Here is a 17,258-nt window from a genome sequence, read left to right as displayed (position 1 = left end):
TGTTTAGAAAAATAAATCAAAATGAGGAAATGACACGTTTTCGTGAAGGTAGATGATGCAACAAATTCAAAAATTAGTAGAATAAAAGTAGAATTTTCTCTCATCTCTTCTTTTTCGCCGCCGTGTCTCGAGAATCGTTGAAATCTCCGAATTATTCGCGCTTGGGTTTTTCCATTCAAGCCAAGTGAGAAATAATTTTGACAAGGATAATCGACAATGTCGTGTGGTGAAATAAATTAAAAGAGACCAATTCTTGAATGGAAAAAAATTTATTTGCTACTTTTTCTTCATCATCATTATCATCATCATCAATCATCGTCATCGTCATCGTCATCGTCATCGTCATCGTCATCGTCATCGTCATCGTCATCATCATCAATTATTATCAATAAAGAACAGGCTGATTACAGATAAGTATACGATATGAAGATATGCTAAACGAGTGAAGAAAAACAGGGAGAATGGACAATAAAGACAACGTCTGGTGGTGATCTAGTGCGTAGGAAGAAGTTGGCAGTGTCGTTGCGAGATATTAATAAATCTCATTCGATCATTACGCCTAATGAGAACCAGTTTCCTTCGAGATTACAAAGATCATGGATAAGTAGCAAAACTAGACTTTATCATCCCTATCTACGCTTTGGTAACCTTTTCACGTCTCTAGACACTCCCCCTGTGGCATACATACAATATTATGATACATAGGGCATTTAATAAAAACAAAAAAGAAGTCGGGTTATTGAATTGCGAAGGCTCATCGATTTGTCAACCGTCAGACTACTTCTTCCATTTCACCAGAATGTTATCGTTAAACGTATTAAAGACTAATACCATACGCTTAATTAATTACTGAGTAAGCACGTTGGTCGAAGCTTCACAATCGTTGCAGAATACAATTAATAAATGATGAAAATGTCAATGACTAAAATAACGGAACACAACATCGTTTTTTCTTTTTAACTGCTAATTATAATTAACAACGCGTTCAATGCGATCGAAACAAGTAGCGCGATGATTTCTGTAAACGATATCGAACGCAGTTTCATGCTTATTCTCCTAACGAATTATGAGAAAATATTTAACGCTCCATACTTGGAATTTGATGATTAATGATAGCAACAAATCGCAAAGATTCTATTTTAAATATAACAAAAAATCAGTCATGGGACCTCTAATTAAGTGTGGAAATAATCAACAGTCTTTAGATCATTTTTCATTGCTTGTATAGTGAGAGGCTATGTATATGTACATGTATAAAACAGTATATATATATATTTTTGTGCAATATATGCACGTATTGAAAAAATAGTAGTCGCATATGTCATTGATTGCTATTTTTAACATAAACTGCATTCCAATATTCACTATCAGTATTAAAAATCTATATTTTTCTATATTTTACGTCACGTATACTATAGATTTTCAGTACTGACAGTTGCTGACAGTAAATATCAGAATGCAGCCATAATATACACGATGATTATTATAAGTGAATTTAGTTGATAAACATTTGGCTTTTACCGTTGTATGTTCTTAAAACAATGTAGAATCAATGCAAGAATGTAGGATCAGTCGACAAAGAATCAGCTCGTTATATATAATCTCTATCTCTTTATTTTATAAATATATGAAGAGGGAAGAACGCGTAATCTAATCAAAACTTGAAAGGAACTATAACAGATCGATTTTTATCGCTTGATCGTGCAGCATCGTAGATGTGACAAGATACCGCAATTATTTATACGAAAAGCGATTGTACGATATTACGTATCCAAGTTAAAACTGACGTCCTTCTACATAAACGAAAAAGAACATACATTCTACATATAACATTAATTTTCCTATATGTATTACAGGACAGCATTGTACAATTTTAAATATCAAATAAAAGAATATAAAAAAAAGAGAGAGGAAAAGTTTAGAGAGCGAATCAAATATTATATTATAAAAATAGTCATCTACGACACTGCGAACAAACTTTGAACAAGTATTATCAGTCTATTAACTTTCGGTCAGTCTAAACAATAAAAAGATTAGGGCATAAAAATAAATAAGTTATGAGAAATCATTAGAGCCCTATATTCGTATGTTTTTTAACACCATTCTTTATAAACTGCGCTGCACGCAATCCGTTTCGTTTTGCTATCATCTCAAAACCGAATCAATTTCGCTAGATAGTAAATTCTTGATGATCTGAGAATACATGATCCAAGAGGAACAAAATGCGCCGAAACGTTACGGCAATAAAATCTACTAAAGTATTCATAAAAAAAAAGAAAAAAGTAAATCTGTGTGTATGTAGCGACAAACGTATCATTGTAAAAGAAATCAACTATAAAAGACACTTTCGATGTGTATACAACCGCGATAAATGTTTAAAATAATTTTAAATAAAATAATAGTTATTAAAATAATTTAAATATTTCCGTGCAAATAAAATTCTTATTCTTTTTTCATCTTTTTTCTATCATTATGTCTTAGCTTCAACTGCAATTGCATATGTGATTGCTAAAAAAAAAAGGTATACATTTATATAGTCATATCTCGCTTGACGCGTTAGTATACATTTCGTGAAGTCATTAAAGTCATTCAAGTGAAGTTATTTAAGTGAATCAACGTTAAACGGGATATTTTAACGTGGAAAGAGTAGGAGTAAATTTCAGAAACACGAATTTTGAACTTAAAATCTATAAATTCCATTCCTACGTACAACATATTACTCAAGACAAAACTAATTATAATATTACAACGGGATAATGTTCTAAGAGGTAACGTAAAGCGAGGTATGACTGTACTGCAATTGCATCTCTGTTTATGTTAAAATATATTAATTACTGTAATTTGACATGTAGATGCTTATCAACTGTTATCATAGAGTAGAACCTAGACAATAGAGAAAGATGAAACAAAATCAATTTTGTCATTATAATAATATTATATGCGGCAAGAGTACGCGCATTAAAATTTTGCGGCACGCTTCTCAAAGTTAACAAGCGCATCGATCCTGTGCGAGGCCACAAGTATATAAAATTATCAAGTCTAATATATGCTTACACGTACGCTATGTATGCATGTGTGTGTGGTAAAAAAATTGTGCTTGCTTGAGACATTTTGTATCAGCTATTACAATCCGATCTAATTGGTTTTACTCTTATTTGGGGTTTAAGGCAATCTTATTCGTTTAAAAGTGACCAAAATTTGAATATGATTATTTGCATTAGTAATTCGACAGTGTAGAAAATACAAATGTGTATCCATTAGGTATAAATATTATACAGTATTATATGAAAATGTGTGTGTGTGTGTGTGTGTGTGTGTTGTGTGTTGTGCGTCATGTGGGTGAGTAGGTGAGTGAGTGAGTGTGTGTAGTGTATATGTATATGATATGTATGTATATGTATATATTGCGCGAAATATCCAGTATGAAAATTACTTTTTCGTAGAAAATATTTTACTTCTAGAGTGACTATCGAAATCTTGGCATAGTTCTACGCACGAGAATATATAAGAGATCGCTCGGTACGTGATGTAAGAGGCTGCGTTTGCTTTTTTCAGAGATCCCAAAAGATCTGCTTTAAATGCAAATACAAACGAAAATGTCGAGAAGAATACCCTTAAGAATATCCAGGTTACCCTGCGGTTTACCATGAGCCAGAGAATCACTGGAATTCGTACCGTGGCTCAGTGCGTCCAGATCGTCTCTGGTTATCCATTCTACTTGGCGCGAGACACTATCGTGTCTCTTGATATAGCGTTCACGTTTCTCCGCTTCGATAGCGTTCTCCAGAGATTGCAAACCATCCTTACGACCTATGTGTTGCAGATTCCGTAAGTATAATCTGCCAAGTTGGCTAATAGAGTACCCGATCTCTAAGCTGTCCTTATTGCCGCTCATAGTCTCCTGCGTGGCGACACTCGCCACGGGATCCAGAAATCTCGATTGCACCAGTTCGGCAGCATTAGTAGGACTATCGGATCGCATTGATGACGATTTGCTCGCGCCCAGATTATTTTGTCTTATATTCTTTTCCGCGGTATTGATGTTTAAAAGGTTATTCGAATTTGCTGCTACACAAAACGTACTCTCCTCGAGCTGCGCGTCTTTGGGACAACCGATAGATTTTTGTACAATGATATTGTCTGCCTCAGCAAAAAAACCGAGATTAGGTTGGACGGGAGCACGATTAGATAGCGTGCTTGATGCACGTTCAAAAAAATCAACGTCCTTCTGGTGCTTCTGTAAAAAATATTCGCACTTCTCCTGATCAGTCTGAGGATACTGGCTGTTGATCGGGCACTCTTCTCGTTTCAAGAGGTCCTGACGTTTCTCGCGCTCCCTGGGTAAAAAATGCAGACTTCTACCGACTCGTTGGAAGAAACTGGGCCGCTTGCGCGCTTTGTTTGCTGCTATTAATTCGACGGACTTTTTCGTTGAATCGAGACTCCTCTGTTTACCGTGAAAGGTTTTCGGCCGTTCTTCCGGCAGAAGATCCAGACTCTTACAATCAGCGGTGGGTAGATCAACGCTCCTCTCGAGCGATTCTAAGCTCCTATGCGGTTTTTCCTTGTTACGAAAAGAGAAATTTCTGCGCTTGTCAGTGAAAGCTTTCTGCAACAACTCGCTACTGCTCTTCTTAAAAATCTCACCCTCCTTCTCGAGGAATTCTATGTTTCCCAAATCGCGACGCGTCTCGTAAGCCGTAGTGAGACGTCGCGCACCGCCTATTGTTGAACCTTTGAGCTTTTTGTCACCGTTGTGGTCGCCATAGTCCTTCTCTTTATCCGGGCCACCAAAGCAATTCATCGAGCCGCCTGAGATCGCCGCGGCGTCATCCCTGTCATCCGTCACCCGGCGAATGCAGTTTGAACCACCTGTCCCTTGATCCTCAAACATCACGACCTCGCGATCTATGTCTTTCTCAGTTTTATGCCCATGAAAAAAATAACTCTGCTTATCGAGCTGACGGGACGCCGTGTTCGGACTCCTCTCGCGCGTTCTACTCATCATCGGCTGATAATAGTCACGCGACGTAGTCGCGGGATTTAAATCGGCAGTACGATTGGGGCCTAATTCGCGGCTACGTCCTAAATTGAGATTGCTCAGGTCTAGAAAACCCGCTACGTCTGGCGGTGGTGGCGGCGCCGCTCTACTACCCGGCAAAGTCGACTTGAATGTACTGAATTGACATGGATTTGCCACGCGTGTCGCGGTGACGGCAGCAGCAACGGTCTCATTGCAGCCAGGCGCGGGCTGTTGCGAGTGTCCGACTGTCACATTGCGTTGCGTTTTTCGTTCGGCAATAGTAAAATTCTGTTGGCTTGCGCAGAATTGTTGGTAGAATTGTATTTTACCTTGAAGATCACTCTTGTCCTGATTGTCCTGGTCGCCACGAGTCTCCATCTCGCGTTTCTGCCGGATCGCTCGCAGACTAGCGTTCGGTCCAAGCGTCGGGCCTACCGTCGCCACGGACGCGTTTGGCAAACATTGCCGCGTGTAGGGTCTGAAATCGAAAAGAAATGTAAACTTTAAAACAATAAACAAACAATGATAATAACCGCATAAATGGAATACACTATGCATTATAAGAACATAAATTGTATAACATTAAGTGAAATATGTATCAATGGAATAGAAGATTGCGAGACAATTTAGCAGGATTTGAAAAGGTCCAATTTTCTAGTCATATCTGAAAAGACTACATTTAACGGATTTGCCTTGAATGAAAATAGATATGTTGCAGGCATAATACAAAATCCGACATAATACAAAAAGCCGGCATAACGAGAGTTTTAGATAAGAAATAAGAAGTTAGAAATGATTCTTGTACATAATATAACAAAAAAATGTATAATATATGCGTTGGCAAGGGGTTCCGCTCTTCTCTCGCACAAAAAAATAATCTAATTCCAAGCATATTTCTAAAAACAAAGTAAAATTTGGTTGAAATAGGCTTGGAGTTAGATTAGTTTTTTATGCAGTGGAGGAGCACATCCCCACCCCCGCCTACATGTGTCTGTCTATACACACATATCAGCAAATTACTTCTCTTAGCACTAATATAAACTCTTATATTTCTCAATCATTTAAGCAAAATCTGAATAATGCATTGTAAGTAGGTACACGCATGACATTATGCCAGCTTTTTGTAAAATGCCTATTTTTGCATTATGCCTGCAATAGATATATGTATATTATCAAAGATAATCAAGAAGAGCAAAATTAAGTAAAAAATTAAATACTAATAAAAAGAATTTTTGCGTATATTTTATTATTCGTTATTGTGTGCTCAAAACGGCCGTTTCTCGATTCATTACCCCAGACGCCAAAAATAGATCACGCTTGAGAGCAATGAAATGACAGTGTTATTTATAAACATGAAAAAACGGTATGGTATGAAGATGCCGCCACTAACAGGCTGTTAATTTAATGCCTAAAAAATTTTTTTAGAAAAGTGGACGTCTTTTACAACGACTAAAAAAATCATTAACCAACCTCGATCGATGTTCCTGATCATTGTTGGTCCCGGAAGGCAGCGCCACATTAGACGGTTGCGAGTGCATGGGTGCTTGCTGCGCGGAGGGTAACGTCGGTTGTCTTGCATTACCAAACTTCAGCATATTCCAATCAAAAACATAGTCGTAGGTAAAACCCTGACCATGAAACAATGTCCGAAAAAGTTGTCGGAGATGCGAATAGTCCGGCCTCTCCTCGAAGCGTAAGTCTCGACAGTACCTTAAATACGACGCGAACTCCACTGCAATGATTAATAAAATGTTTCTTCAAACTTTATTATAAAGAGAAATATGATAAATAAAGACTCTACAAAATGTATACAATATTTTTACTGCAGTAATAGATTCTGTGGCTGATTTAGATAAATGGCTTGTGAGCCAATTTTTTGTACGAATTTGCTTGATAGAACCGTCAAGGCATCGATAATTTTTTAGTTATAAATGATTGAAAAAGAACTGTTATACGAGCAAAATTTTGAAGAACCAAGTGGATTATAAAACTATATTATTCGGTTCGTCTGTTTTACATAAATTTTGAAATTTTAATTTAAGATACAGTTAATTATAAATAGGGCACAAAAAATTAAAAAGTTGCGGTAAATTTGCCTCAACATTTTCACTAAAAAAATTAAATTCAAATTGACCAAAGAATCATTAAAAATAATATTCAAAGATTTTGAATTATTTCGTATATATAACCTTTTTCAAAAAAAAGGTAAAAAAATGCGCCAAGTACACGCATAGTAGTACATATATGTATTATGTTGTTACCTCGAAAAAAACAAAGTGGTAGTATTATACCTCGAAATAACACCTTGTACATACTGTTTATACAATGCGTAATACTACAAAAAGGCGTGATATCTGTACAAAATTACCTTTTTTAAAAAAAAGGTAAAGAAAGGCGCCAAGTACACGCATAGTAGTGTATATGTTGTTACCTCGAAAAAAAAAACAGTGGTAGTATTATACCTTAAAAAAATCTAAGTAACAAGTGGTAGACGAAATCTTTGTATCTTGAAAAATCTCGAAAAAACCTAAACAGTGGTATCTTCACCTAAAAAAAAAACAAAGTAGTAGTATTATACCTCGAAAAAACCTAAGTAACAAGTGGTGGACGTAAGCTTTGTATCTCCAAAAATCTCATCACAAAATTACGTTACCTTATCAAAAAATGAGTCGCGCTTCAAGTGATCTATTATTACAATTACAAAAAAGAAATGATATCTCTTTTTAAATTACAGCGCCAATTACAGAGAACATACACTGAGAAAAAAAATTTGTCAATCCCAAGAAATATTTAGTCCGATACGTTCAACTAAACATTTTAGTTAGTTAACTAAACATTAGTTGAATTAATTAATTCTTGATTAAAGAAACGAAATAAATTGTTGAAACAACTAATATTTAGTTAACTAACTAAAATGTTTAGTTGAACGTATCAAACTAAATATTTCTTGGGATTAACAATTTTTTTTCTCAGTATATTTTTCGAGATACAAAGATTACGTCTGCCACTTGTTACTTAGGTTTTTTCGAGGTATAATATTACTACTGCTTTTCTTCGATTAGAATAAAAAATTGAATCATGAAGAATTACACAGAGGTAACAGTACAAAATACAAATATTTTATTAAAATATTTAAACCCAACAAGGGAATACAAGGTATTTAAATACAAAGTTTATATATGTATTTTAAAAGATTTAATCGCATCGCAAAGAATTACAGAGGTAACAGTACAAAAAATAAAAATATTTTATTAAAATACATAAATTTTTCTTGTCAAAAAACTTGGCGCTGCTAGACCTTAAAATTAGGTCAGCTTGGTGTGTGTGTGTGCGAGCGAGTGGGTGTGGGCGATGTGTGTGTGGGCGATGTGTGTGTGTGTGTGTGTGTGTGTGTGTGTGTGTGTGTGTGTGTGTGTGTGTGTGTGTGTGTGTGTGTGTGTGTGTGTGTGTGTGTGTGTGTGTGTGTGTGTGTGTGTGTGTGTGTGTGTGTGTGTGTGTGTGTGTGTGTGTGTGTGTGTGTGTGTGTGTGTGTGTGTGTGTGTGTGTGTGTGTGTGTGTGTGTGTGTGTGTGTGTGTGTGTGTGTGTATGTGTGTGACGGTGAATAATGCGGCTTATTATTAAGTATAGGATAAGTTAGGATAAGTTTAGATTTTTAAAGCGATTAGAATTAAAAGTATAGAATAAGTATAGAATAAGTAATATTTACATTTGTAAAAGGTCTCTCTCTCTCTCTCTCTCTCTCTCTCTCTCTCTCTCTCTCTCTCTCTCTCTCTCTCTCTCTAGCAGCGCCAAGTTTTTTGACAAGAAAAATTTATGTATTTTAATAAAATATTTTTATTTTTTGTACTGTTACCTCTGTAATTCTTTGCGATGCGATTAAATCTTTTAAAATACATATATAAACTTTGTATTTAAATACCTTGTATTCCCTTGTTGGGTTTAAATATTTTAATAAAATATTTGTATTTTGTACTGTTACCTCTGTGTAATTCTTCATGATTCAATTTTTTATTCTAATCGAAGAAAAGCAGTAGTAATATTATACCTCGAAAAAACCTAAGTAACAAGTGGCAGACGTAATCTTTGTATCTCGAAAAATATACTGAGAAAAAAAATTGTTAATCCCAAGAAATATTTAGTTTGATACGTTCAACTAAACATTTTAGTTAGTTAACTAAATATTAGTTGTTTCAACAATTTATTTCGTTTCTTTAATCAAGAATTAATTAATTCAACTAATGTTTAGTTAACTAACTAAAATGTTTAGTTGAACGTATCGGACTAAATATTTCTTGGGATTGACAAATTTTTTTTCTCAGTGTATGTTCTCTGTAATTGGCGCTGTAATTTAAAAAGAGATATCATTTCTTTTTTGTAATTGTAATAATAGATCACTTGAAGCGCGACTCATTTTTTGATAAGGTAACGTAATTTTGTGATGAGATTTTTGGAGATACAAAGCTTACGTCCACCACTTGTTACTTAGGTTTTTTCGAGGTATAATACTACTACTTTGTTTTTTTTTTAGGTGAAGATACCACTGTTTAGGTTTTTTCGAGATTTTTCAAGATACAAAGATTTCGTCTACCACTTGTTACTTAGATTTTTTTAAGGTATAATACTACCACTGTTTTTTTTTTCGAGGTAACAACATATACACTACTATGCGTGTACTTGGCGCCTTTCTTTACCTTTTTTTTAAAAAAGGTAATTTTGTACAGATATCACGCCTTTTTGTAGTATTACGCATTGTATAAACAGTATGTACAAGGTGTTATTTCGAGGTATAATACTACCACTTTGTTTTTTTCGAGGTAACAACATAATACATATATGTACTACTATGCGTGTACTTGGCGCATTTTTTTACCTTTTTTTTGAAAAAGGTAATTTTGTACGGATATCACGCCTTTTTGTAGTGTTACGCATCTTAATCTTAACAAAAAAAATTACACCTTATAAAGAAATGTGTCTGAAGTTGTAAATATATATATATACACATTGCCGGACATTGCTTTTATGTATAATATGCATGTATATTACGTTGCTTGTATAAATTATTTCTTACCAACTTTTTCCAAAAATTATTTTTACGTCAGACATAATTTTAATTCATCCAATTTTTATTATGTCTAAACATAATTTTTGTCCAATTTTTATTATGTCTAGACATAATTTTAATTCAGCGATTTTTATTATGTCATGACATAATTTTAATTCTGCCGCTAAGGAAATTTTAAGTCGATTTTTATGAATCAAGCTTGAATTCAATGTTTAGGTGTCCCAGGTTGCCGATGACGAGGTCCACATAGCGCGCTCTATAGTTTTCGGTGTCCAGGTGTATTAATACCTTGAATTTGATGGCCACGTGTTCCAAGTTGCCGATGACGAGGTCCACATAGTGCGCTTCGTAGTTTTCGGTGTCTACATGTATTAATACCTCGAATTCGATATCTACGTGTCCTACATTGGGTGCGTTCAGCCGATACTTTGCTAGCCTAGCAATCGTGAGCAGTCGCTCGTTTTCGCTCGTTTCCTCTTTTTTGACTTACTGGATTAAAAAGAGAAGAAACGAGCACAAACGAGCAACTGCTCACGATTGCTAGGCTAGCGGAGTATCGGCTGAACGCACCCATTCAGATTTAAAGTTATTAATACACCTAGACACCAAAAACTATGAAGCGCATTATGTGGACCTCGTCATCAGCAACCTGGGACACCTAGACATCAATTTCAAGGTATTAATACACGTAGACACCAAAAACTACGGAGCGCACTATGTGGACCTCGTCATCGGCAACCTGGGACACCTAGACATCGAATTCAACGTACAATTACACCTGGACACCAAAAACTATGAAGCGCACTATCTGGATCTCGTCATCGGCAACCTGGGACACGTGAACATCAAATTCGAGGTATTATTACACCTAGACACCGAAAAATACGGAGCGCGATATCTGGACCTCGTCATCGGCAACCTGGGACACGTGGACACCGAAAACTACGGAGCGCACTATGTGGACCTTGTCATCGGCAACCTGGGATACCTAGACATCGAATTCAACGTACGATTACACCTGGACACCGAAAACTATGAAGCGCATTATCTGGATCCCGTCATCGGCAACCTGGGACTCGTGGACATCGAATTCAAGATATTAATACACGTAGACACCAAAAACTACGGAGCGCACTATGTGGACCTCGTCATCGGCAACCTGGGACACGTAGACATCGAATTCAACGTATTATTACACCTGGACACCGAAATCTATGAAGCGCATTATCTGGATCCCGTCATCGGCAACCTGAGACACGTGGACATCGAATTCAAGATATTAATACACGTAGACACCAAAAACTATGGAGCGCACTGTGTGGACCTCGTCATCGGCAACCTGGGACACGTAGACATCGCATTCAACGTATTATTACACCTGGACACCGAAAACTACGAAGCGCACTGTGTGGACCTCGTCATCGGCAACCTGGGACACGTGGACATCGAATTCAAGGTATTAATACACGTAGACACCGAAAACTACGGAGCGCACTATGTGGACCTCGTCATCGGCAACCTGGGACACGTAGACATCGCATTCAACATATTATTACACCTGGACACCGAAAACTACGAAGCGCACTGTGTGGACCTCGTCATCGGCAACCTGGGACACGTGGACATCGAATTCAACGTATTATTACACCTGGACACCGAAAACTATGAAGCGCACTGTGTGGACCTCGTCATCGGCAACCTGGGACACGTGGACATCGAATTCAAGGTATTAATACACGTAGACACCGAAAACTACGGAGCGCACTATGTGGACCTCGTCATCGGCAACCTGGGACACCTAGACATCGAATTCAACGTACGATTACACCTGGACACCGAAAACTACGAAGCGCACTGTGTGGACCTCGTCATCGGCAACCTGAGACACGTGGACATCGAATTCAAGATATTAATACACGTAGACACCAAAAACTACGGAGCGCACTGTGTGGACCTCGTCATCGGCAACCTGGGACACGTAGACATCGCATTCAACGTATTATTACACCTGGACACCGAAAACTATGAAGCGCATTATCTGGATCCCGTCATCGGCAACCTGGGACTCGTGGACATCGAATTCAAGATATTAATACACGTAGACACCAAAAACTACGGAGCGCACTATGTGGACCTCGTCATCGGCAACCTGGGACACGTAGACATCGAATTCAACGTATTATTACACCTGGACACCGAAATCTATGAAGCGCATTATCTGGATCCCGTCATCGGCAACCTGAGACACGTGGACATCGAATTCAAGATATTAATACACGTAGACACCAAAAACTATGGAGCGCACTGTGTGGACCTCGTCATCGGCAACCTGGGACACGTAGACATCGCATTCAACGTATTATTACACCTGGACACCGAAAACTACGAAGCGCACTGTGTGGACCTCGTCATCGGCAACCTGGGACACGTGGACATCGAATTCAAGGTATTAATAGATCGGAAGACCGAAGAGTACGGAGCGCACTATGTGGACCTCGTCATCGGCAACCTGGGACACGTAGACATCGAATTCAACATATTATTACACCTGGACACCGAAAACTACGAAGCGCACTGTGTGGACCTCGTCATCGGCAACCTGGGACACCTAGACATCGAATTCAACGTACGATTACACCTGGACACCGAAAACTATGAAGCGCACTGTGTGGACCTCGTCATCGGCAACCTGGGACACGTGGACATCGAATTCAAGATATTAATACACGTAGACACCGAAAACTACGGAGCGCACTATGTGGACCTCGTCATCGGCAACCTGGGACACGTAGACATCGCATTCAACGTACGATTACACCTGGACACCGAAAACTACGAAGCGCACTGTGTGGACCTCGTCATCGGCAACCTGGGACACGTGGACATCGCATTCAACGTATTATTACACCTGGACACCGAAAACTACGAAGCGCACTATGTAGACCTTGTCATCGGCAACCTGGGACACCTAGACATCGAATTCAACGTACGATTACACCTGGACCCCGAAAACTATGAAGCGCACTATCTGGATCTCGTCATCGGCAACCTGGGACACGTAAACATCGAATTCGAAGTATTATTACACCTAGACACCGAAAACTACGGAGCGCGATATCTGGACCTCGTCATCAGCAACCTGGGACACCTAAACATAGAATTCAAGGTATAAATACACGTAGACACCTAAAACTACGGAACTCACTATCTAAATTTCATCATCGGCAACCTGGAACACCTAGACATCGCATTCAACGTATTATTACACCTGGACACCGAAAACTACGAAGCGCACTATGTAGACCTTGTCATCGGCAACCTGGGACACCTATACATCGAATTCAACGTACGATTACACCTGGACCCCGAAAACTATGAAGCGCACTATCTGGATCTCGTCATCGGCAACCTGGGACACGTAAACATCGAATTCGAAGTATTATTACACCTAGACACCGAAAACTACGGAGCGCGATATCTGGACCTCGTCATCAGCAACCTGGGACACCTAAACATAGAATTCAAGGTATAAATACACGTAGACACCTAAAACTACGGAACTCACTATCTAAATTTCATCATCGGCAACCTGGAACACCTAGACATCGCATTCAACGTATTATTACACCTGGACACCGAAAACTACGAAGCGCACTATGTAGACCTTGTCATCGGCAACCTGGGACACCTAGACATCGAATTCAACGTACGATTACACCTGGACACCAAAAACTATGAAGCGCACTATCTGGATCTCGTCATCGGCAACCTGGGACACGTGAACATCGAATTCGAAGTATTATTACACCTAGACACCGAAAACTACGGAGCGCGATATCTGGAACTCGTCATCAGCAACCTGGGACACCTAAACATCGAATTCAAGGTATAAATACACGTAGACACCGAAAACTACGGAACTCACTATCTAGACATCATCATCGGCAACCTGGAACACCTAGACATCGCATTCAACGTATTATTACACCTGGACACCAAAAACTACGAAGCGCACTATGTGGACCTCGTCATTGGCAACCTGGGACACCTAGACATCGAATTCAACGTACGATTACACCTGGACACCAAAAACTATGAAGCGCACTATCTGGACCTCGTCATCGGCAACCTGGGATACCTAGACATCGCATTCAAGCTTAATTCATAAGAATCGACTTAAAAATTCCCTAGCGGCATTTTCTGCCAAGCGTAGAGAATCTTCTTTTCCGTTAACTCAATATATATTATTTATATATATACCTAATTTACCTAAATAGAAATCTTCCTTCTGACCGATAAGTCTATCGACCTAATTTCGAAATACGCGCGCGATATCGAAACTAGCGATACCTGCGCCGCCAGCGTCGAAAAAGTGAAAGTAACGTTTCTGATTATGACGTCATCATATCAGACGTCGGCGTTAGTAGAAGTATCTTAAAAATAAATTTTCACATTTGGACTTTGCGTCGCAATATCTCCGCTCGTAGGGCACGTAGCGGAATATTATGAGAGAAACCCCCCCCTAATTGGACCCCAAGCTATCGATCAAGCCTACTTAGAACTTGATCCGTTCACTCGTTATCGAGATCTCAACATCTCGGGTACTCGCAACCCGTCGCGTCGCGTAAAAGAGTCACGGTCGGTCTCGCTCCGCGTGTACTTGGCGCGAGACACTACCGTGTCTCTTGATGCATGATTATTCATAAAGACTTACCAGGATAACCCTTGCAAAGCTCTTCTACAGGAGTGGACATTTTCTTCTCAGAAATGCGCTCGTACTTTTGTCTCTTGGTTGCCGCTTTTAATCCCTGCCAAGGTAGACTACCCCTATTAAAGTACATGAGAACATAGCCCAGAGATTCAAGATCGTCTCGACGCGACTGCTCAATCCCCAAATGCGTATTTATACTTGCGTATCTATGAATTAGTCAAAATGGTATTACAATATTGCTGGATATAATATCATAACTATCAGTATAGCCAACCTGGCAGTTCCCGTCAGATTCTTGTTTTCTCGATAGGGTATGTGCTTGTGTGTGCGCCCGTCGCGATACTTTTTAGCCAGTCCAAAATCTATAATGTACACAAGGTTCCCCTTCTTTCCCAGACCCATCAGAAAGTTGTCTGGCTTAATATCACGATGGATGAAGTTGCGACTGTGAATGTAATCTGTTCTACTTATCTGCAGAATAAAGAAGTTAAAGCACTGTTATATATATATTATATAACTGTACACTGTGTTTCATGTGCATGCCTCATGCTTCAAAGATTATATGCAGAGATATAAATAAACTGTTTATTCAATATCTTGCTCGTTATTGTATGTATTGTACAATACTTGCTAAATTAATATTATTATTCCTTTTGTGAACTATGGATATTTTTTCTAAGTCCACAAGAGTGCAATGTTTTGTAAGTTAAAACTAACCAATGCTTGTATCCCTTGTTATTTTGAATCAACATTTTCAATAGCATTTTAAAATGTGTTTAATGTAATTACATAAATAAATAAATAAATAAAATATATATATATGCACCCATGTATAATTACGTTATAATTATTTAAACATTTAGAACTATAAAAAATGTTGATATTATACGTGTTAACTCTTTTATAACTGTATAATATAATAGTTAAAACAATGTTTAAACAATCTTCAAAAAAAGTTTATTTAAAAATATGAATGATTTTTGGCAGGAATGGCATACAATGACATATTTTCCTGCAAAATAAAGTAATAAATACTTGAATGTAATCACAATATGAACTTGGAACACATAGCAAGGTATTTGGCGAACACCCTACATATATATAGATACATATTATATTGACTGAGATCCATATAAGAAGCTGGGAGTTAACTGTTTAGCCTTTTATCTCAGTGTAACCATGGATACAACATAAATAGAATCCTGTCTTGCGATGTATGAACAGTGAAATAATTATATAAAGAGATTCTAACAAAATAAAATACAGTTTTATAAATCAAAATACCTGTTAAATTAATCACATAATGAGAGATTTGAAAGAAGTAAAAATCGTAGAAACATGGTATATAGTTCTAACATTAACATATTTTATTTTGATTAACAAAATAATCATTGATTTGTTATTTATATATAACATCTAGATAAGATAAATTTTTATAATAGAAGGAATATTTGTTTACCAATTGATCGGCAAGGAGCAGGACCGTTTTCAGAGAAAAACGCCTTGAACAAAAATTAAATAAGTCTTCCAGTGATGGTCCAAGTAATTCCATCACCATCACGTTGTAGTCACCTTCTGAACCACACCATTTTATGGTTGGTATTCCAACTAAAATATCAAGAATAAGATTACTCTGATAATGCATAATGCACGTTGTAAGGCTTAATAATTACACATTTCAAATTAGAATAAAAAATATTTCTTCGCAGTCTTTTTCTTTAAGAAGTTATTGTCAATTTTCATCAATTGATCAATCAACTAATTGTTAGAACAATTAAGCAAATGTTTTTCTCAATGGGGAGTTTGCAATATCGTCTTTCAGATACCGTAACCGTATCTGAATTGTTCAGATACATTCACTATGAGAGCTTTCAAGCAAGTGACACAAGTCGACACAAGCATCGTTTTATCTTTGTTACTCGTTACTATGTATCTGAACAATAGAGATACAGTTACCATATCTGAAAAACGGTATTGCAAAAACTCCCTATTGTCATTAAATTGTTAAATTTGTTTATTTCGATATGCTAATGTTAGGAAGAGGCACGCAAACAAGTACATAGATATGAGATACACAGCCACGTGTCATATTGGTGTGAAAGAAAAGATATTGGATCAGCTGTCAAACAAATGAGAACGCTCCGAATACACAGCTCCCAGTATATTGAATAAACATTCAGTTGATATGCATAGAAATATTGATTTACTTACCGCCTCCTTGCATCATCTTGTAAAACTTGGACTCTATGTGCAGCTGTGGATGTCGCGTTTTTATGCATTCTAATTTGATAGCGACTTCCTCGCCTGTAGAAATATTGGTACCTGCGAATAAAGGAATAGATCCAGAGAGCTTGTTTACGCACACACATCCACGCGATATAAAATAAGAAAGAAGACAAAGAAGACGAGAGCGAAGAAAGGGAAGAAACGAAAATAACGGGATGAGAGGAGAAAGAAAGGA

General features: G+C 37.6%; 1 protein-coding gene across 8 annotated transcripts in view; it reads right to left on the bottom strand.

Annotated features, from left to right (window-relative positions):
- Nucleotides 1-17,258, bottom strand: part of LOC143904353 (casein kinase I) — a 150,986-nt gene that overhangs the window by 132,838 nt on the left and 890 nt on the right. For 7 of the 8 annotated variants that reach the window (XR_013258901.1, XM_077418983.1, XM_077419000.1 and 4 more), the window contains exons 2-7: nt 17,009-17,119; nt 16,257-16,405; nt 15,072-15,268; nt 14,801-15,003; nt 6,494-6,755; nt 5,353-5,501 (exon numbers count right to left, since the gene is read on the bottom strand). Coding sequence is in view for 7 of the 8 variants with exons in the window: in XM_077418983.1 (XP_077275109.1) it covers nt 5,353-5,501; nt 6,494-6,755; nt 14,801-15,003; nt 15,072-15,268; nt 16,257-16,405; nt 17,009-17,119 (1,071 nt within the window). In the remaining variant the exon portion in view is untranslated. Of the gene's footprint in view, nt 1-74; nt 5,502-6,493; nt 6,756-14,800; nt 15,004-15,071; nt 15,269-16,256; nt 16,406-17,008; nt 17,120-17,258 lie in introns of those variants that run through there. The other variant, XM_077418975.1, reaches the window with a different exon arrangement.

The sequence above is a fragment of the Temnothorax americanus genome, unplaced genomic scaffold (assembly GCF_048541705.1).
Source record: "Temnothorax americanus isolate GAGA-0224 unplaced genomic scaffold, ASM4854170v1 Scaffold107, whole genome shotgun sequence".
In the NCBI taxonomy this organism is placed as follows: domain Eukaryota; kingdom Metazoa; phylum Arthropoda; class Insecta; order Hymenoptera; family Formicidae; genus Temnothorax; species Temnothorax americanus.
The sequence above is the reverse complement of the archived record's forward strand: the minus strand, read 5'-3'. Positions and strand labels throughout refer to the sequence as shown.